Source organism: Symsagittifera roscoffensis, chromosome 2 (assembly GCF_963678635.1).
Source record: "Symsagittifera roscoffensis chromosome 2, txSymRosc1.1, whole genome shotgun sequence".
NCBI lineage: Eukaryota > Metazoa > Xenacoelomorpha > Acoela > Convolutidae > Symsagittifera > Symsagittifera roscoffensis.
In genome coordinates this window covers 18,169,988-18,191,905 of record NC_087063.1, presented here as the reverse complement: position 1 = coordinate 18,191,905, position 21,918 = coordinate 18,169,988, and the positions used below count along the sequence as shown (strand labels likewise).

Genomic DNA, 21,918 nt, shown 5'->3' with positions numbered 1-21,918 from the left:
GCGTGTGACGACATAAGTCGCAAATTTTCAGCCGTTAGCAAAGTGTAATAATATGGCCAAAGTGTATCACTTAAGCTAATTCAGTTAAAAGCTACATTTAAAATGCTAATTAGTGTTGCTACTATTTCAACAAATCTGTATCTATCTATCTATCTATACTTACTTTATTTAAATGCTTTTGACAGCTTTTTCCCATATTTAAGCATTCTAATTTTGCGAAAGAATTTTTTCACTTTTAAGCTATGTCATATATTGCGATGCTTTAAAAAGTTTTTCGATGAGCTTTCCGCAAGGTCATTAATTTTTCGGGAATTTTTTTTCGAAGTCAAATTAAGTCTGTCTGTTTACCTGTTTTTTTAATCTATCTATTATCTACGTATCTACATTGTATATTTAAATGCGGGCTTTACTATTTCGTTGTGTTTAAGCTTTTTCAACGTAATAATTTGAATGTTTACCAAAAGAATTTTGAACGTCTAAGCTATATCGTATATTGCAATGGTTAATGTTTTTTTTTCGTTTTTCCAGTTTACAATCAGTTCATTTCATCAAGTTTGAAATGAGCTACCCAATAGCTGGATTCTGTCAGGGTTTTCGCAGGTTTTGTTACTCTGGCCTCCATATATAAATAACCAAATCCCTTTAGTTAACGAGATACAGCATTTTTCGAGATTTTTCAAAATTCTCTAGAACATTCAAGTTTAAAAAGTTTCTCAATTTCTGAAACTCTCACGCAGTAATTAGGGGCAGTCAAGGTACTCACCGGGTTGCGAATCTTGCCTCCAAATCTCAATTCTCAAGTCCTTGTAGTTATCGAGATATGACGTTTTTTTATGATTTTTACAAAAATTTTCAAAAAAAACTTCCAAAAATTTGAGATCTCAATCCTGTTGTTGGATTTTGTGAGGGTACTCTCAGGGGTTGCGAATCTTGCGTCTCAATATGGATGCTCAAATCCTTGTAGTTTTCGAGAAATGACGTTTTTCGGATTTTTTAAGAAATTATGAAAAAAAACTTAGATGTTGAAAAATTCCAAAACGTTTTCTAGGATTTTTACAAAATTTGAAATAACCATTTCTGTAGTGAGGCTGTCAGGGTAAGTTTAGGAGTTGATAGTTTTGCCGCCAAATATGACTGCTCAAAACCTTGTAGTTTTTCAGATATGACGTTTTTTTTGGTGAATTAAAAAAAAAAAAATTTCATGAAAATTCGAAATTCCTAGCCTGTGTTTGGAGGGTGTCTCATAGTAATCTCAGGGGTTGCGAATTCAGCCTCCAACTAAGAATGCCCAAATCTTACAAGTTCAAGAGATATGACGGTTTTCGTGATTTCTTCGGAAACTTTCAAACTAAAATTACAAAATAATTCACAAAAGTGAAATCCCAACCCTGTGGTTGCGTGCTGTCAGAGTACTGTCAAAGATTGCAAATATTGCCTTCAATTGAGACTGATCAAATCTTAGTAGTTTTCGAGATGTGACTTCTTTCTGGTTTCCAAAAAAATATCTTATTAGAAAACTTAAGGTTGAAGTTTCACAAAATTTGAATTTCCCAACGTTTTTCTTTTACTGTAAGAGTAATCTCAGGAGTTGCAAATTTTGCGTCCAATTGCGACTGCTCAATTGCTTTTAGTTTCCCAGATATGGCGTTTCTTAGTTGATTTGAATTTTTTTCAAAGAACTTACAAAAAACTTCACAAAATTTTATATTTCTTAAAATTTGTATGAAAATTTGAATAAAAAACTACAAAATTTGTAATTACAAACCCTACACTCAAAGAATGGATGCGTGTGACGACATAAGTCCTTGAAATTTTCCTTGAAAATGAAGATTTGATAAAGCGATAAAAAATTCGTCTCATTGACCTGCTAGCGATCTGTTTTCGACTGCCTTTTTGAGCCAATTGTGTATGAGGATATCAACAGATCAAGGGTTTTCGATACCGTAAATTTTTTCGACCATTCAAAGATTAATATTTTTTTAATGGTTTTTGCACGATTTACTAGTTCTGCGCAAAATTTGTATGGTGTTGCTGTGTTTTGTTGCAAAGTATCTACTGTCCAATTAGAAACGGGGAAAGTTTTCCCGAACATAAATGTTGAAGAATAAACATTTCCCACGATTTGCAAAAGAAGATGTGAAATTTTTGCGCGGCTTTGCTCTGAAAATGACTTCGTTGAAAATAGGTCAAACATTAATTAACTGAATTACAAAAAAATATATTTTGATTAAACAGAAGTGGCGAGAGCTGGTGAAAGATGGGAAAAACTGGCAAGTACTGGACCTTTTCTCGTTCCAAATAGCAGTCGAGGTAAGCTTCTTGTTTGGTTGCCTTCTGCCCGAAACTTTCCTGTTCTTGATAAATGTTGTTTAGAGCAACGTTATAAAGAGTCTTTCTAGACGAGCGGGTCCTTTCCTGAAATCTCTCAATCTAAAGGGCTGTAAAAATATAGGCGACAGTGCCATAAGGTTAGTAGCAAATGATCTGGTTAATAATAGGTGAAATGTGCAGCTCTTAAACCGCTGAATTTTTCAGGATTTTCGCCGAAAATTGTAATCAGATAGAGGAACTGAATCTTCGCGAGTGTCGAGACATAACAGATCGGTGAGTGAATTTCAGCAAATTATTTTTTGATTCAAAAACGTGTACCTTAAATTTTGTTGTTTGAATTTTTTCAGTGCCTGCGAGGCTTTGGGTGATTATGCTAAACATCTGAAGACACTGAATTTAGATTCATGCGATAAGATATCAGATTCTTCTCTCATCTCTGTCGGGTGAGATATATCGTCTTTTGTGATAATAAAGATTCAACTTCTGCGCACTTTTGACTCAAATATAAGCAAGCTATGTTATGCATCTTGTGGAATAGTGCTTAAATCGGGTTAATTGTTTCTTAAATATTTCAAAAGTTAAATTTTTCCTAATCTTAATCAGTGTTTATTTATTTTTTGTTTTGTGTAAGTAGACCTGCCGTTTTAAGCTATGAAGCGACCAGTAATCGAAATTTTGTATCGCGATTTCATTCGATTTCCGATTGCCAAAAATTTAGCACTGAATCTCCGGTAGCTGCTGAAAAACTGTAGAACATCAGAAGAAAATATTCGGACATTTTATCGGTTAAAATAGAAAGCTGCAAGCTTTTTGTCCCGAGGCCCTAGATTCAGCACTGGCTTGGTATAATCGTTTTCTTTTCTTGCAGAAGAGGATGTGCCAATTTAGAAGATGTTGATCTTTCCTGGAACAAACATATTTCTCATGTGGGCTTCGCAGCACTGACTTCTGGATGTCCGAACATTTTAAGACTTCGCTGTGCTGGTGTAGACAAGGTCAGTGCTTTTCATTAATAGGTAATGCTAAAAGGGTGGCAATGCCGGTGACCTTGACCTCTTAACATAAATTGCTTTAGTGGTAAATTGGATTTTTCGACACTGTTTAGACGCGGAAAAGGCCGACCTGGAAATGGCTACTTTTGTAATTCATTTTTGTTCAGATTCATCTGCCGAAAGGGATGAAAAATTGTGTTTTCTGATTAAATACATTCATTTTTTTTCACGTGTCGAATCTACTCTAAACAACAGTGAGCATTAAGTATAGAAAAGTTTTAATGAGTAACAAAAATGTGAATCGAAGTTTTTTTTCAGTTTAACGACGCGTGCATGACATTGATTGGCCAGAATCTGAACAGACTAATCGTCATCAACGTCCTCAAGTGCGCCGTATGTGTTTCTCATAATATTTCATATTCTGAAATATTTAACACGGCTATTTCTGCCTTATGAAGTTCTGGTACGTATTCATGGATCCATCCAACATTTCGTTACAATCGTTCCAACATCACATATTTTTCTTGTGCTGTAAGCAATTGCATAGTTATTGAAGGTAGTTTTGATTTTTTGCGGTTATTTCTATATCTACTAAAACCTGACTTGGTATATTTCTCTTTTTTTCGCTCAAAAACCTAATTTGACATATTTGGTTTCGGTTTTTGTTATAACGGTTTAGTGACCCGGCTCTGCGTCGTTTGCTAGGGAAAACAGCATTTTTGTTTTTTGCAGCATTTCCTACCTATTATTTTTTTTGTAATTTCAAGCTCAGTTGCTCATCGTGTCATGTCATTACTTTCACCTAAATGTCGTATATTGTTTGTGAGGTACGCTTGCACGTTAGAGCGCTAAAGCTGAAAAACTAGTTTTAACGAGGGAAGGATTATCTAACCAAGCATATGGGCTTCTGCCTTATCTTGTTGTATGGTGGACAGCTTACGTTTTTTAAAAAACCATTTTGTACTTAACTATTTTTTGGATCAAATTTGTACTTAGCTTTTTTTGGGATCAGTTTTTTTTTATTCTGAACTATCAGTTTTTTGATGTAGATGTTTTTAGGATAGTTATCAGGAATCTCATTACACTTGAAAATATTTCATCAGTTTCGAATTTTATAGTTTTTTGATTGCTTGCTGGCTCAAACTGTACGACTGCACTGTATAGGAATGCGAGCTCAGACTAAAGCTATCAAATCCTATAGTTTTCAGGATATGAAGGCTTCTATGTATGTCATGTCATTGATACACCGAAACAGTGAGAAACTTAATTTCAAGTTTTGTTCCCGTACAACTGCTTGTTATAATACCACCTCTCATCCTAGGTTTGCGAGCCCAGGCTTGAAATATGAGCCTTATAGCCTTAACAGCTTTCGAGATATGGGTGTTGTGGGTTTGAAAGCTTTTCTCAGGAAAAGTCCTAGAATGTGTTAGTCAAAAATTTACTTTTTCGCACTATGACTTTTGATTTGTGTAAGTTCAATTCATTTCGTTTGCTTACACTATCGGACACTGTAGTGTATTAGTATGAACCTTCTTTGTGTTCTAACCTACATCGCAAACAAAAGTTTTCACTGAATGTGGAAAGTGTTCACTGATTTGGCGGCACTTTTGCTATAATAGCGATCTAGCATTGGAATTTTCTTAGCATCTGTTCTATGGTTTATTTGTGGCTAGTGTTTGTGATGTATGGAGCGTGCTTGGCTGAATGGTTAGTGCGTGAGACTCAAAATCTCTAGGTCGCAGATCGAATTTGAGACGTAGCGGAATTTTTACTAATTTGAGGCTTACTTCGACTTTTTCTTATTGCTCTTTATAGAGCTGCTTTTTGTCCTGTCCAGTGTTTTCGCTAGTGTTTGCGGCTCTTTTTCAGTTCCCTCTTTGATTTTTTCTTCTGATGTTCAAAATATATAAAAGTCTTTAAAATGAGTTTTCAATTTAAAACTGCATCAAAACGTGTCAGCGTGAGCAGGAGAACATTTTTGTACAACATTTTCTACATGCAAAATGCCATGTGAACAATTTTTGAACATCTTGTTTTTGTAATTTTATAGGAAGATAGAAAACTGGAAAAGAGCCGTGTTTGCGAAGCGCAGCTTTGCCTCTGTGTGATTTGTCTGTTTCACATTAAACGCTTAGTTAAGTGCTGAACTCTTCGGAACTCTTAGTTGATTGTTGTTTTTCCACATTAAACGCATATTTTAGTGAACATTTTATATCGAATTGCGCACCGACCAAGACATGGTTCCTTGGTTTAAGAGGTTTGGTAATTGCATATAAAGGCAACCTCAAGTCCAAAATTATGTTCTTCAGTAATATCTGGAGGTTTTTTATTTCAAAGCCAATATTTCGGTTTTTAATTTGAAATATTGGCATTTTGACATACGAACTGTTTTGTTATAATGATTTAATGTTAGTCATTAAAACTAATACTTCCGTAAGGGTTGTCTAGTAAACAAATGGCAGTGACGTCTCAATGAATAGAGTTGGTCCTAAATAATTGATCGATAGAGATACAGTTCTTAAAAAATAATACTTGATTGACAATTATTCATGTCAGAATGCCTTATTATGGACTCATACTGGAAATAGTTTGGTCTGATTATTAAGAGTTCCAATGTGATGTGTTGTGTAGCGAGTGACGGACGAGGGCGTGACCAGGGTGTGTGAGGGGTGTCCTCTTCTGGAGACAATGTGTCTGTCCCAGATACCCCACATCTCCGACCAGTCCCTCCTCGCACTTGGACACAACTGTCCAAACATCAGGTGATAGCACATGTACAAAAATGATAGCACACAAACTAGTGCCAGTCTCTCATAGATATCGAGGATCTTGTAAGCTAAACCCCTCATGTGGTTTCTATTTTAACGACTTTCACCCTTTTGGAAAGGGAAAGAGAGGGTTGTTTAGTTAACAAGATGCGATATTGATTATATTTATAAGTTAAACTCGACTATAAATTTTTTTACTCTTGCGATAAGCAATGGTATTGCGATCGTGTACTAGCCTTTTTTCCCCTTAAACATCTTTGTTCACAGATCGGTCAGTTTTGTAGGAATGGTAAAGGCATGGACCATTTTTTGAAAATTCATATAAAACTACTTCTATTTAGGTAGTAAGTAGGTGGAATCCCTTTCGGGCAGTAATTATCTTTTCAAATAATTTCGTAAAAAAATATAAAATTTTTTTCTAATTCGTCGTTTTTGGCCCAGTTTCCGTCGGTTCGTTTTCGTTTTTTTTTAATGGTGTTTTTATTGTCTGGTACTAACTTTTATCGACTTTCTTTTGTACGGGATGGATTTGGTTTCGATTTAGATTTTTTAAATTGTAAATGAAAGATCTGTATTTTGTCATTTTATTAGGTCTGATTTTGATTTTTTAAAATTCTTCTTTCAAATTAACGCGGTTTTGGTTTTTTTTGGCTTAGTCAACTTATATTGCGTAGATTGGAAGGCAACAAACAACTGTGTATATGAAAGTGCATAGGATTTCATTTTCTATTTGTTTTAATTTTTGCGACGCTTCGGAATTTTTTGCAACGCTTTCGAATTTTTCCTATTTTTGCTAAAATTTAAAATTTTCTCTACCACTAATTCACTGATTTTCAAAAAACTGATACCAACGCAAAGACGGGCTGCTACGTGTGTTTGCATACTTGCCTTGTCTATTTTTACCGTACTCCACTTTCAACGGCCTTCGAAAATTTCAACGGGGGATTGTTTGACTCCTTTTCTTAGATTTTTTTTCTCAGAGACAGCATCGCCAAATCTCAAATTAAGGTTTCAATGGAAAGAACAGATAGAGGGGATCTCTTCTGCTAAAGCCGCTACACCCTATCCATTGTTATCGTTTTTTTGGAAGTTATCACCATTTATTGAAAACTGCCCTGCCGAGTTCGATATTGACTTCAATCGAAAGAACGAAAGTAGGCACTCCTCTCTTACCTTATTTTAGTGGAAGCTAATTAGGGCATGGGAAATTTACGCATTTTATCCTGCGTCAGTACAAAATGTTTGTAAAAATTTGTAGCTGAATTTTTTTTCGTGACGACATTTTTTTGGCCATTAGGTCACCCAGATTTTTTGCCTTGGTTGCCGCTAGGTAATCGACTTTTTTCAATGTTTTTTTTCCGCAAAAAAAATCAAAAAAATCGGTCGACCTTTTTTTATATTGACCAAATTGATGTTTTAAGCTCTCCCAAATCACTATAAAGACCCTGTTTTGACCAAAATTTTGGAAAAAAACAGGCCGAAAAAGGCGCGTTTAGGCACTCAGTGAAAAGTTTTTAAACTTTATGGACGGAATCTCTTAATTTTACTATGGACGGAATCTAGTTTTGTAAGCAATTTATTATTATTCTAAAAAATAGTAAGTGTAAACAATTAATCGTTCTGTCGGTTCACCAAAAATCCAACACACGCCTTCAAAACAACAGTGTAGAAGATTTTACGACCCTAAATTATGGGCGAAAATGCCTATCTGTTTTGTGGGAGATCAATGAGCGGATGGGCAATTATTTCAGCTCGGCAAAATCTTTAACCATTTCAGGGCCTGATCGAGCGCATAATTCTTACATCGTCTAATTGTCAAGTATATTGTTTCGTGGTTTTGTGGTATCAGTTAATATAAAATCTCATGCGTTCATTTTTGTTCTACCCTGAATGGGCAAATGACTCATAAGCATGGTATTTTTTCGACTTCGCCTGACTTAACTTGAATTTTGTTTAGAAACCTTGAGTTGAACTCATGTGCAGCTATTACCGACGTGGGCTTCAGTCATCTCACGAGGGTAAATCATTTCACCTGGGGGATCGCAAATGACAATTCATATCTAATCAGAATAAGGCTCTCAAAAATTTAAAAGAAGATAGTTTAATCGATGTTGATGGGTGAAAAATGTTTGGCCGTACACTCCTTTGGCAATGAAACATGCCCCACACCCCTGTTTTATCAGGGGGCAAGTGGGCGGACGACCCGTTTAAGGGATCCGACCCCCTGCCAACCCAAAGGGTCCCCCTTTGTACTATTTTGAGATATCCAGATTTGGTGACGGACCCTAAAAATGTTCTAAAGGCGTCTTCGGCGCCAATATATACTAATTTTGAGATTTTGACGGGGGAGCGCGCGCCAAAAAACGCGATTTTTAGGTCAAAATTTTCCAAAAGTGCCTAAAAACGCCTTTTTCGGCCTGTTTTTCAAAATTTTGCCTGGGGCGCAGAATTTTCTTAAATCAAGACAGGGTCTTTTTAGTGCTTTGGGAGAGCTCAGAAAAACAATTTGGTCGAACTAAAAAAATTTTTGTTTTGAAAATCCGGCCCCCCTCGAGAAAATCCTAGATCCGCCCCTGGTTTTTATATTGGGTCAATTCTAATTTGTTGCTATTAAGAGTAATGAACGTAGTGAGTACTCATTTATAGGTCAGGTTGATTTTTTTCAGGAAAAAGTCTTAAAATATGAATAAAAGTATCTAATTATTACAGATGTACATTGATACATATTGCTGCATTATGAATGCACTTAGATATATATAAACTTTTTGAGTTAATTGAAATTCATCTGCTGAAAGTGGCGTTAATAGCACTCTCCAAATACGAACGTGGAAATGGCGGGAAAAAACGTGAACGATTTCTAGTTTCGAAAATGGAATTTAATTTTTAGATTTCCAGCGGAATAAAAATTTTACCTGTTGATCCAGTTTTCTCAAGTTGGATTAATGTTACCAAAAAAGCTGTTTTCATAGAATCTCTAATCTGCTTTTTTTCTTTGAGATTCGAGAGTTTCAACGAAGTCGGTGTTTTTTGTTTACTTGCGCTCATTACTTTTTCCAATCTTCGATTGGCTATGTTTAGGTCATTTCCTTTGTTAAAAGGAAGGCAAACTCTACTATCGAACAGCAAAAATGTTAAACTCCCAGTGAAATAAAAACTTAACTATTGATCCAGCTTTCCAAATTGGGTTAATCTATCAAAAAAAACTCCAATCATAAATTTTTCGTGAAATTCAATTAGCTTAAAGGGTATATTCGAAAATTGAAGTTTTTTTTCAAAGAATTCAGTTTTTTTTTCTGTTTTCTTGCGTTTATTACTCTTTTCCATTTGTAAGTTGGCTATGTTATTTTTTGGCCTCTTTTCTAGAATCGGACTGAAGAACATTTGCTGGAGAAGCTTGATGTCGAAGAGTGCAATCATGTGAGTTGCTTATAGAATGTAATAGTGGAAAAGTAAAAAAAAAATCAATTATTTTCAGAGAGGAATATTAACATTTCTGATTCATTTGCTCTATTGGAAACATATGATGTTTTCTGTTTTTGTTTTAGTTAACTGACGCAACATTGCAAAACTTTGCGGCCAATTGTCCATACATACGGGAAATGGTTAGTTGCTCATAAATTTTTGTTCTGATCGCTGTAAGTATGGCAGGACTTTGTCTTCAGCTAGTTTTTCTTTGATTTTAACTTTTTTTTCACGCAAAATTGCTACCACGAATAATTATTTGAATAGATTGAATTTTTAGATTTAATGGAATATCATACTAAAGTACTTTTAGTCGAGATTCGAACAATTAAAAAAAATTCCAAAAACTTTTTTGGTTTCAAGAAAAGCCGGATTCAAATTTCGAGCGAATAGAGAGTGTTAGGTGTATATTGAGCTGTAAGCTATAAAATAATGAAATTTCAAAAAAATATATTTTTTCTTCATTTACTGGTTGGAACTTTCTGTGCTTTTTGTCCTTTTTATTAAGTGTTCATGTACAATGTTAGTTATCTCTTATTTAGGTCGTGTAGTTTTTTTGTTGCACATTCATTTACTGAAAGGAAGGCAATTTACGCGCTGGCAACAATGAAAGTGCAAGAGTGAAGGACTTTTAGCTTCGAACGAGGATTTTCATTTTCAGAATTCATAAATATGTTCACTGATATATAGGGCTTGATGTTTTTTTCCTTTTTTCCAGTAAAAAACCTCAAGCTCTAAGTTATTATCATTAGAATTGCGAGAGCAAAAATCTTGATCGGGAGCTAGACGGAGAATTTAAGTGTGCCGTAGGCAATGTTCATCGTAGAAGCATGTGTTTTTGATATACTCCTGTCGTTAGTAAAATTAATTGCCCTGAAGTTTTTCTCAAAGGTTTTATTTTCGCTTGAAAGCTTTTTTCGGCCTAATTGGTTTCGGCTTGTGTTATCTGCTTATTTTTAATATTTTGTGTCGCTTCAGGGGTAAAAAGATACCCCTTCAGGTAATACGCGTTGCAGAGTCATAAAGTTTTAAATTTAATTGCTGGAAATTTTTGCGTGACAACAATTTCTGGGGTAAATCTTAAAAGCTATTGGGTTTTCCGACTGTTTCTTACGCTTGCGATTAGCAAGCGTTATGAAATCGGAATATAGACAATTTTTTGGGCTAACAACTTGTTTAAAAAAATCACTGAATCATTGTGCTGTTATCATTTGTGCAGCATTCAATTCTGCAGCAATAATGCTCAATTTCGTGAAAAATCAAATTTAACTACTGGTTACGAAAACTAGTTGGCGGCTAAGGGCCTAGGCTTGATTCCTGTCAGAACCCGTTTTTTAAAACCCATAGTATTTTGTATCAAAAATCATCGGCCTATCAGTTGTCTGCTTGTCTTTTGTCGGCTTGTTTCCAGATTCTTATTTGATTGAAAATGAAGTGTTTTTGATTCTTTCATGTAATTTGTAAAATTAAAAACCATGACTCTGTATAATTTCTTTTTTTTTTTCGCTGAAAAGCTTCCTTCGGCATAAATAATCTCGGCGTTTGTTTCATCGGCTTATGGACAGATTATTGAGTCTTATGAAGCAAAAAGTAGATTTTTAAGAGTAATGAACGTAGTCAAGACTCTTATTTAGGTCTTGGTGATTTTTTTAAGGAAAAAGTCTTAAAATGCTCTAATAACTGTAGATGTGCTTTCATACATATTAATGCATTTATGAATGCACCTAGATATATTTGCTTTTTTGAGTTCAATTGAAATTCATCTGCTGATCAATTCGTAAGTAGCACTCTCCAAATGCGAACGTGGAAATGGCGCGAAAAACCGAACGATTTCTAGTTTCGAACGTGGAATTTAATTTTCAGATTTTCAGCGGAACAAAAACTTAACCTATGGATCCTATTTTCTTAAGTTGGGTTAAAGTTGTAAAAAAAAAGCACCAATCATAAATTGTTCTAGAAATTCAAAGAGCTTAAGGGCATCTATTTTTTTTTCTTTGAAATTCGAGAGTTGAGATTTTTTCGTATTTTTTTTCTGTTATCTAACGTCGTTGATTGCTCTTTTCCAACTTTTTGTTGGCTGTGTTCAACTTTTCGCGCGTTTTCGAAAGAGAGGGTCAAGAGGTTCAGATTTTATAGCTCAAAACTTTTCATTAACAATTTCTTTAGTCACTGCTGGATTATTTTGAGTATCGGGTACTAGACTTTTTTTGCCGTTAGCAACTTTGTGCACAGGTTTCATTGGACTCCTGATGTACCTTGCTTCACAGTGAATTCAAATTTCGTAGTGTCTTTGCACACTTAGCCTGGTGGTAACGAATATGCCTGGGACGGCAAATATCCTGTGTTCGAACGTGACCAGGACCAGTTTTTTTTCAAACGGTTGTTTTGTCGGCCAATTTACCGCATTAAGAATCGTTTATTTTAGCTGTAAAATGATTCTGAATGCAGTTGTTTTTCGCATTTTAAAAATCCGACCAAATTGAAATTTGCTTTTCGCATTGGTTGTGATTTTACCAGCTCGATTTATTGCAACTTTTTTTTCTCATTTTCTTTGTCTTATTTTTATCGGCTTATAAATTTTCGGCTTAATAACATCGACTTAGTGGCCACTTATTGCGTCGTTACGACTGAAAAAAGTTTTTGTGCACGTGTTTTCCTTATAAATTCAACTTCTAACTTTTTATAAGTTGAATTTTTTTTGAGATTTTTTCGGCATGAAGGGTTTCTGCTCAGATATTTTCGGCTGTTACCGCTTAGAAATTATAAATTCAATCCAATCAACCATCCGGCGCCTCTGGCGTAGAGGTGAAACAACTGTTTGAGACGGCAAAGGCTGGCGGTTCGACTCCTGCCGGGCCCTTTTTTGCAAACTAGAGTTTTTGTGCTTTTTCGGACTATCGTCCGTCTGTTTATTTTGTCGGCTTGGTTCTCGGTGGTTTAATTTTATTGAAAGCTGCTGTAACCCCATGCTTGAGGCGACACAGCCGGGAGTTTGATTCCAGTTGAGACCTGTGTTTTTTTTGCAAATAGAAAATTTTGGCTATTTTAGACTATTGTCTGTCTGCTTAGTTCCGCAGAAAGGACTTTTTTTTTCTTCGAAAACTTGCTTTTTTATATAGAATTCCCAAAGTTCTTTGTAGAGTTTATAATGGTGCAGGCAGTTTTGTTCCAGATATTTTGGGCTGTTGTTGTAACTTTTATAGACAAAAACGATTTTTTTTTTTGAATTTTTAGGTTTGATTTTCACAGTCATTCATATTTGTATCGCAAGGGCGAAGCTCAGCTTTGCCTCTGTGTAATATAATTTCTTTTTAGTAATTTTCTAAATCAATTTTCTTGGCGAGATTTTTAGAGTGCCTCTTTTGAACATAATTTAGGTTTGATACGTTCTTGTTTGCTACATGGAAAGCTGGTGTGGTTGCTTTTAAGTTATTATATACAAAATTTGTGCAAGTGACAAAACGTGCATTTAGCGACACGTTTATGCTTTTGTGCGTTTTAAAGCTACCGTTTGACGATTTCTCGCCTCTGTGATTTCATTTTACTGCATGATTTAAATCATAGTGTTTATACTGACTGGTTTCTCAATCTTGTCGACTTTAAACATTGCATGTCGGCTATCAAATTGTTCATTTTTGTGCCAATAACGAAGTGGGAGGGAAATTTATATTCTGATTTTTTTTAATTGTAATAACTTCAAAACTCTAATCAGGTACTACAAAACACTCGAAAGATATCGAAGCCTCAGTTGAGATAGTCTCGTTTGAAAGCTCTGCTTTGTACTCCGAGACCCTTTGCAGTAGCCCTTTATAGTGCGATTAGCATTTGATGTCAAGTAGCTACTGATTCAGCTAAGAAAAACTTTTTTGTGGAAAATTGGTCTTTGAAGCTTCGTTTAGCCTTTGACTGGCACCCAATCTTTTATACTAAATGTAATTCCGAATGCGCTATGGACGCAATGTTTAACTGAACGCAATGTTTTAGCTGTTTCGAATGCAACTTTGAAAAAATTCTCAAGGCTCAACGTTTAAGAGAAGGCCAAAAATGTTCTAGAATTTTCAAATTTTCTTAAGTCTGGCATATTCTAGAATTGTTTTTGACAAAAATTCAATTCTGTAGACAAGATGAAATCAATTCATTTTCAAGGCTAGACAGTGCCTGGCCATTTTCGAAATTTGCGTTCTTAGATTGATTGGCTCTGATACGAACCAACTAAAAACAGCTACCTCCTTGCTAGAAAAACTAGCTGTTTCCAAACCGATTTGCACTATGAATTGTTTTAAAAAATTTTCTAAGTTTCCTCGCTTGCATAGCTTTCTTACAAAAACATAAACTTTTCGCTAATCGATTTTCTCTGTGAAAACTTGAGATAATTCAAAGTTTCATTGCCTCAATAGCTTGCTCAGAAAAACTTTTTCGCAAACCGATTTCCCCTTTGAAATAAATTGAAAAATTCAAAAGTTTCATCGCATCCCCGAGCTTTTCGCAAACCGATTTCCCCGTTGAAATAAATTCTGTTTTTGGAAAATTATAAGTTACATAGCTTGAATTATGGCTAAATGCGTGATGTTACGATGTGAAGTATGAAAAACAAATCTGTTTTTTCACCATACCAAATTTCATTGCATTATGACAACATTTAATAAGCTTTTCAAAATTGACTTTGAAAGGGGGGGACTGGAAAAGAGTCGCTTATTAAACCCTAGGCAGATTGTCAGGGTTGAAATGAATATTTCGAAAATTAAATGACCTTTCGTTGATGGAAAGCTCGTTATGACATGTAGATGTTGATTTCGAAAATGATGTGAAATACGAATAACAATATTGAATCAAAAGTGAAATTTCATTTCAGATTTTCCATTGAAATATTGAAAGCAGCTGTTGATTCAGTTTTTGGGCACCTTAACAACTTTTGATAGCATGTGCTTTGACACTCGGTTAGTAATAAGTTAACACAGTTGATGCATTTCCCGTCCGCCTTGTCTTGGAGGCTCTCAAAGATAGTTTCGAAAGGGTACCCCTTAAAACTACCCTCATTTTCCCCCAAGTTGATATGCATTGTTTTGAGCTTCTGCTGGTAGAGTTAACCATTTGCAATTTAATATAAAAACTAAATGATGTGTTGATAGTGTTTAGTTTTCCGCTTCAAATGAATTTGATTAGCTTTGTTGGTACAAGCCGTGAGCTGTTTTATTTTAGGTAAAAACTTTGTAAGGCGAAAATCGCCTATCGCATAAGCTGACACTCGTTCGTTCTTAGGTTCAAATCTTATTTTATCTTTTATATAAAATGAAAGTCTTAATGCGCTATGGACGCAACGTTCTAACTTTTCGATCGAGCACAACGTTTAAGAATCATTCAAAGCAACCATCAGAGAAAGATGAACTCGATCCGACTTCCAGGCTAGACAGTACTTGCCTACTTTTTGTCCAAAATTTTGCGTTTACAGATTCATTTCAGTCTGAAACGAATAAACTGAAAACAGCAACCTCCATGCTGAAAACTTTTTGAAGCACTAATTCGGTCCATGAAATAAATAAATATTTCAAAGTTTCATAGCTTTATCATTCAAAAATTAATAGCTATAAAGCTTGCTTAGAAAAAGTGAAACTTTTCGCGAACCGATTCGGTCCACGAAATAACTTCAGTGGCTGAAATTGAATTTTTTCGAGTGAAATTGATTAATCGGACTATAGTTCATGGGCTTATGTTTTGTCGGATTAGTCGTGACACCACAATTAGTTGCCACACCACAGTGGTATATTTTCTGTTTTAGTTTGGTATTTCTAAAAAAATTGTTGATTTTAAAATGACAAGTTTCTTCATTTTTTTTGGTTTTTGGATCAATTGGCGTCTAACCTCCTGTTGTTGGCTTAGTGAACGCTCGGAAAATACTAAAAGCTTGTTTAATGCTAGTATTTATTAAATGAAAGTCTCAATGCGCTATGGACGCAGCGTTTTAACTTTTTTTTACCGAGCACAACATTTAAAAAGACTGAGATCAGAACTTCATTAAGAATCATTCAGAGCAGCCATCGAGCTCAATGCTTAGGTAAAAACTTTCAATCATTCTAAGTACTGGAATGTTATAGAATTCTTTCTGAAAAAAGTTCAAAACTCTTTAAACGTGATGAACTCGATTCAACTTCAAGGCTAGGCAGTACCTGCCCACTTTTTTGTCCGAATTGTTGCGTTTACTAATTCATTTATGTCTAAAGCTAATTAATTAAAAAGAGCAACATCCGTGCTTACAAAAACCACCTCTAGCAAACTTATATCCGCTATGAAATAACTTGAAGTTTTTCAAAGGTTAATTGATTGAACACCTTGATAGGAAAACTTCAACTTTTTGCGAAACGATTCAGTCTAAGAAACAACATGAAATATTCAAGCCTTCATCGTTCGAATTGCTTCAATATTAGAAATGCATTTTTTCGCCTTAAAATTTGCTTCATAAAATAACTTGATTTGTTACAAAATATCTTAACTGGAATAGTTTGCTCAAGAAAAACGCGAACTTTTCACAAAACGATTTGCTCCAGGAAACAAATTAAAATAACTTCAAAATTCATCGCGTTATCCTTCCAATAGAAAAACTAAAACTTTTTGCTAACCGATTCTCTTCATGAAATTGCTTGGAATATTGAAGCTTAATTGCTTGAACAGCTTGCTTTGGAAAACTTCAGTTTTTCGCAGTCCGATTCGCTGCACAAAATTAACTTGAAGGCCTTAAAGTTTCGTAGCTTGAATAGCTTGCTCCTAAAAAGTTCATTTTTTCGTGAACTGATTCGTTCTATGAAACGTGGAAGTTTTCAAACCGATTTATGATCTGGCTCAGCTTCAGATTTCGAAGTTTGTCTTGATAAAAACAGCATCTTTTTTTGCGAGCTGATTCATTACTATAGAAGTGCTTGCTATTTTTGAGAATCGGAAAAAAATCGATTCTGCCAGGCAAACTCTTTTAATATAATTTGAGCTTAATTTTTTTTCCAGTGTAATGGTCAATTTTTGCGCTCCGTTTATTTGGCGAGCGCTTTAGTAGCGTGTAATATGTCCGCTTTTTTAAGGCGCTATCTATTTAATGTTAGATGACATGTGGATCCTATAAGTCAGCTAGAGCAGTTAGCTTAGACTGTAAGATGAATGCTTCGTAATTCGATTTCTGCTTTTCGAATCGCGTAGTTGGCTTCTTGTATTTAGTATTTGTTTTTTGTTGTCGGCTTATTGTATATTGTGCTGTCGTATATTGAACTTATAAAGCTCCCTTTTGCTATTTGTGCGAGAAGTGCAGGTTCGCCTCTGTGGGTATGTATGCGATTGATACAAAGAATCATATTTGAAAATTTTCAAAGAATCATATTTGTGGTTGTGTACTTTTGAGATAATCGATTTTCCCGTAAATCATTTCAAAGCATGTTCTGATTACACTTGCGAAAGCAAGTGTTATGTAATCGGAAGTAGATTTTTTTCCGTAAACAACTTAACTCAATTTAACTTAATTTTTAACTCGCTTTATTATTGATTCTTAACAATTTTCAGGTTCCTTCGCACTTGGCGTAGAAGTAGCGCCGTCGTCTTTGCACCCTTAGATCTATGTTTGAATCCCGACAGAACCTTTTTTTCAGCATGTGTTAATATTAAAATTTTTCCTGCAAATTATACTTTCTTTTGTCTGCTGCTGTTTTGCTTAAATGCCACCTGACAGATTTCTCTTGTGCTTTAAGCAAGTATCATGACAGTTGAAAGTGTTTTTAATTGTAGTTTCAGGGCTTGCTTGAAACTATTCAAAATTTTTCATACAATCATTTTTTTTCTGCGCAGCTGGTTTCTGCTCAATGATTATCTGCTTTGTATCCGCTTCGTAAGTTTTGTTCAGTTGCTACTTTAAGTTTCAAATGTCTTGCTTGACTTGTTTGCCTAGAATTCCTGTTTGATAAAAACAGGTATCATGAAAGTATATGGGATGGGTTTTTTATTTGATTTTTTTTGAGACGCTTTCCTAAACTTTTTTTAAAACAAAAATCCTACTTTTCTCAAAAAGTTCTCTACCAAATTTCAAATAAGGTGTATCAATGGAAATATCGCTTACTCCCTTATGTGCCTGCGGAATTTACTTTTTAGATTTCCAGCGGAATTAAAGCTTTGCCTGTTGATCCAGTTTTCTCAAGTTGAATTAAGTTTATGAAAAAAGCTCTGATCATAAGTTGCTCTAGAACTCCAAAAAGCTTTAAGGGCATCTAAAATTTTCCATCCCACTTATTTTAGTTGTTAATATACTTTTTTCAACATCTTGTGTTTTTTTATGATTGTGATGGATTGCAAGTGGTGACAAACTCCGTTTAGCCTCCGTATTCATTTTGTTTTCACTTAGTCTGTTTGAATTTGAAGATTTTTTACGAAGCGTTTTTCAACCTCAATTATTCTGTCCGATGACAAAATTGAAAATGGCGCGAAAAATGAGATTCGTTTTTAGTGTGAAAGGCAGATTTTATTTTTCAGATTTTCAGATTCCATTTCAAATTTGGCTAGCTTGATCAAAAACGAGTCCCTAAATCTTTTTGATATTCAAAGAGCTATTTTTAGATCCTGTCACATTGTGACCAGATCACAGATGAGGGAATCAGAGCCCTTTGTGAGTCGGCAGGAGTGCAGCAGTGTCTGGAGAAGATCAAACTAGACAACTGTCCCCAGGTGTCGGACGCCTCCCTCGACTTCCTCTGTCTCTGCAACAACCTCAAAGAGATAGACCTGTTTGACTGTCAACTCATCACCAGACCTGGTATCGCTTCCCTTAGAGTGAGTTCGAAGGTCACCTTCAACGCCTAAACTCATATCCCTTGCGATAATTTTTTATTATGATATATTTTCCAACTCTATCCGATGATTATTTGTGGTAGCTGATTTTACGTGGAAAACAAAAAAAAAAGAATACACTGGAAAACAAAGTTCCTCCCCATTTTCAATGGTCGGAACAAAAAGCTTATAAATACTAAACCAGTGGAGCTTTTTGACCCAAATAAGCTATTTTTGGCGTTTTTGAAAACTGATTTAGGTTGCTAGTATATGATTGGTTAAAATTAATTAAAATCGAAAAAAACTATTATGAGGTACGTATTCTTGTTTCTCGGCAGTATACTGAGAAATACCCGTGCATTTTCGTGACTTCTTCTGACGGGAGCTATGTGAATGTACCAGTTTGAAAGCGGGTTACTTAGTGCAAAAAATTTCTTAAGAAATCCTTTTGTTATAGTGAGATGAGTTCAATCTGGTTTGTTTAGGCTCGCTTACCACATATCAATGTGCACGCCTACTTTGCTCCAGCCACGCCCCCCATTCCCGAGTTCAGGGGCAGGAGGAAATGCTGCTGCTGCGTCCTCTAGATCCCCCACCCACCTCATTGCATTGCACGCCTGTTGCTGTCTGAACAGAAGTCGAGAAACAGTCCGAAATATACGTTAAATGTGCTCAACGAGTATCTTTGAATTCTGCCTGACATAAAATATTTCAGTCGGGAAAGTATGCGACAATTAAATGGTGCGAATAAACCAGTTCAATTAAAATATAAGCCATGTGCATGAATAAAACATTTGGTCGAGTTCGAGGTTTATTCCATTTGTTAGTTCTATCCTTTCTTTTACACGAAGGTATGATTCTTAGTTTTTAATTCTAAATCTACTCTTTAACTTCACCCTTCATTGCATAAAGGATATCGGCTTTCAGATCCAGTGCTCGCATATGCTTAACCGATGAATTAATCGCCTATAGGGGTGGATATCCTTCACTAGATACCATAGGGGTGGGGAGAGTAGTTTATGAGACCACTATTTCGTCTATAGTGTCAATTCTAAAGTAAACAAAGTGCAATTAAATTAAATTTATCTATTTTTCAGCCGATTAAGCCAATCCGACCAAGCATGTTAATTATCTCTACTTTCAATTATCTCTTCTGAATCAAAACCATCCAAGTAGCTCGATCTTTAAAATAGTTTCTAAAGTTTCTTATGATTAAATGGTGAAAAATATTGCTTTAAATTTGACCGGGTTTTTAATTTTTGACAGGCTAAATTGTGCGTTAGCTTGAAAAATTGAGATGTTTCTATCGACGTTTATTTTGTTTTTATTTCATCGCATGCGGTGGGTAATATTTGATGCTATTATCTTCTTCTTGCTCAAAACTTCAAACACTGAATATGATACTCGAAATATTTATTTCAATTCTGAAGTTTAAATTCGCGAAAAAAGAAGGTTTATTCTTGCATACTGCTTGTTTCATTTTGCTTGTTTCCATAGGTGATCACTATTTATTCCTGCTATCATCAGTAAATCAGAAAATAATACCAAATTAGTATACAAATTTATTTAAAGATTTGATTCATAATATGTTATTTTTCTTTTTGAGAGAAACTATACTGTAGCTGTCCAGTTTATTGAATGCTGAATAAATAGCTATTTCACAATGACAAATTTTGAAAAAAAAACTATAATTAAGTTAGTTTAGTTAAAGTTTATTGTTCACATATATATGGTGCTACCCGCCAAATAACTTCGTTTCTGAACTTCTCGATTTTTTTGGCAACTCCAGTCCAGACTTATGTTTCAGACGAAGTTTTTTATTGCGCTGTAATGTTGAATGCCTGGCCTCAACTGGGTTTGAAATTATTGATTGTGCTTCTAAAATAGTTTCTATTGATCACTACTGTCGCCCAATGGAGACGAAATTAGTTTAATTGTATGGCAGTAATTAAGTTTGTATAAATGTATAGATTACATTGAGTTTAGTTTTAGTGTGACCAATTCTGTTTTAAATGCTGAAGAATCCTATTTGAAAAATTCGAAAAATCGTGACAGTACTAGGTACTTCTTGCATTGGTCACTATTGGCTACTAGGTAACCCTGACACTGGGAAGGGGGGGGGGGTTCGTGACGAAGGAATGGATAGGAGCAGGGAGCAACTACTTGCTTCTCGTGACCTTTGAGGTAATTTTAAATGAACTCGACTGGACGTAGTTCAGATTTTTGTATAGGTTGCGATGATTTTTTTTTGCGGTTTGACCTTTGATTTCTTTTTAATCTGTTCATTTCCTTTGTTAAAAGAAAGCCAAATTGTTTTATCGAGCAGCGAAAGTGTAAAGCTCACGAGAAACGTGGTTGACTTCTAGTTTCGAAAATGGAGTTTAATAATCTGATTTCCCAGCGAAATAAAATTTTCAGCTATTGAACCATTTTTCTCAAATTGGGTTATAATTATCAAAAAGTATTCAATCGTAAACTTTTCTTGAAATTCAAAGAGCTTTAAGGCCATTTTTTTTGAAATTTGAAATTAATGATTTCTTAAGAGTAATGAACGTAGTGAGTACTCCATATGGGTCTTGCTGATTTTGCTTTTTGTTTCCAGAAAAAGAATAAAATTTTGTTCACGCTCAATTTTTTTTTTGCGGTTCGACTTGTAGTTTTGTTGTGCATTTCTATTGTTTAAAGGAAGGCAAACTCCTTTATCGCACAGCAAAATTGTTAAGGTCACGAAAACGTGATCGACTTCTAATTTTGAAAATGGAATTTAATTATCAGATTTCCCAGCGTAATAATAAAAATTTGCCGATTGACCCAGCTTTCTCAAATTGGGTTAATTTTAACAAAAAAAGTGTCCATCATATTTTTTTTCCTACAAATTCAAAGAGCTTTAACGCCATCCTTTTTCTTCGAAATTGAAAAATTGAAGATTTTTGAAAAAATAAGTCGTTTTTTTGTTTCCTTGCGTTCATTACCCTTTTCCAACTGTCAGTTGGCTATTTTGGTAAATAATAGATGCAAAGCAAAACATATTAAAATGTTTCAAAAATAAAGCAAGTCAGTTTTCTTTTTGTGCATTGACTCTTTTCCAACTCTGTTGGCTGTTTTTTAAGGATAGTTTGGCCATGGTAAAGGAAAAAGTTTTTGGTTTGTAACCCACGACAAAGAAACTTCTCGGAACAAGGATTGTTGTGCCAAAATTACCGAAAGTTCCCACCACTATAATAGAAAACGTGAAAAAATAGTCACGTTTTTGTTCAATTGTATTGTCCGGTATATGATCAGAGGATCGGAATCAGAGGCTAGAACTGAGGCATGTTTGCATTAGCGAGCTTGTGAGAGTTGTGTATCTGTGCTTTGCTGTATTTGCGACTAGTGTTTGTGATTCATTATGCGTCCGTGGCTGAGTGGTGAGTGCGTGAGACTCATAATCTCCTGGTTGCAGATCAAATCGAGTCGTTGCCGAATTTTTGCTAATCGAGGTTTGTTTCATTTTTTCTTTTTGCACTTTATAGAGTTGCTTTTTTGTCGTGTCCTCCCTAGTGTATGCGGAGCGCAGCTTCGCCTCTGTTTAA

At 34.9% G+C, this 21,918-nt stretch overlaps 1 protein-coding gene across 1 annotated transcript in view; it reads left to right on the top strand.

The window, feature by feature from the left end:
- LOC134840599 (F-box/LRR-repeat protein 2-like) overlaps positions 1–20,347 on the top strand; it is a 382,029-nt gene extending 361,682 nt beyond the window's left edge. The window contains exons 5-16 of the mRNA XM_063856523.1: positions 2,236–2,310; positions 2,374–2,468; positions 2,536–2,604; positions 2,679–2,774; positions 3,200–3,326; positions 3,642–3,716; positions 5,955–6,085; positions 8,049–8,109; positions 9,455–9,508; positions 9,637–9,693; positions 18,137–18,349; positions 18,832–20,347. Of these exons, the coding sequence (XP_063712593.1) occupies positions 2,236–2,310; positions 2,374–2,468; positions 2,536–2,604; positions 2,679–2,774; positions 3,200–3,326; positions 3,642–3,716; positions 5,955–6,085; positions 8,049–8,109; positions 9,455–9,508; positions 9,637–9,693; positions 18,137–18,349; positions 18,832–18,933 (1,155 nt within the window). The 3' untranslated portion in view covers positions 18,934–20,347. The remainder of the gene's footprint in view (positions 1–2,235; positions 2,311–2,373; positions 2,469–2,535; positions 2,605–2,678; positions 2,775–3,199; positions 3,327–3,641; positions 3,717–5,954; positions 6,086–8,048; positions 8,110–9,454; positions 9,509–9,636; positions 9,694–18,136; positions 18,350–18,831) is intronic.
- The last annotated feature ends 1,571 nt before the right edge of the window (positions 20,348–21,918 follow it).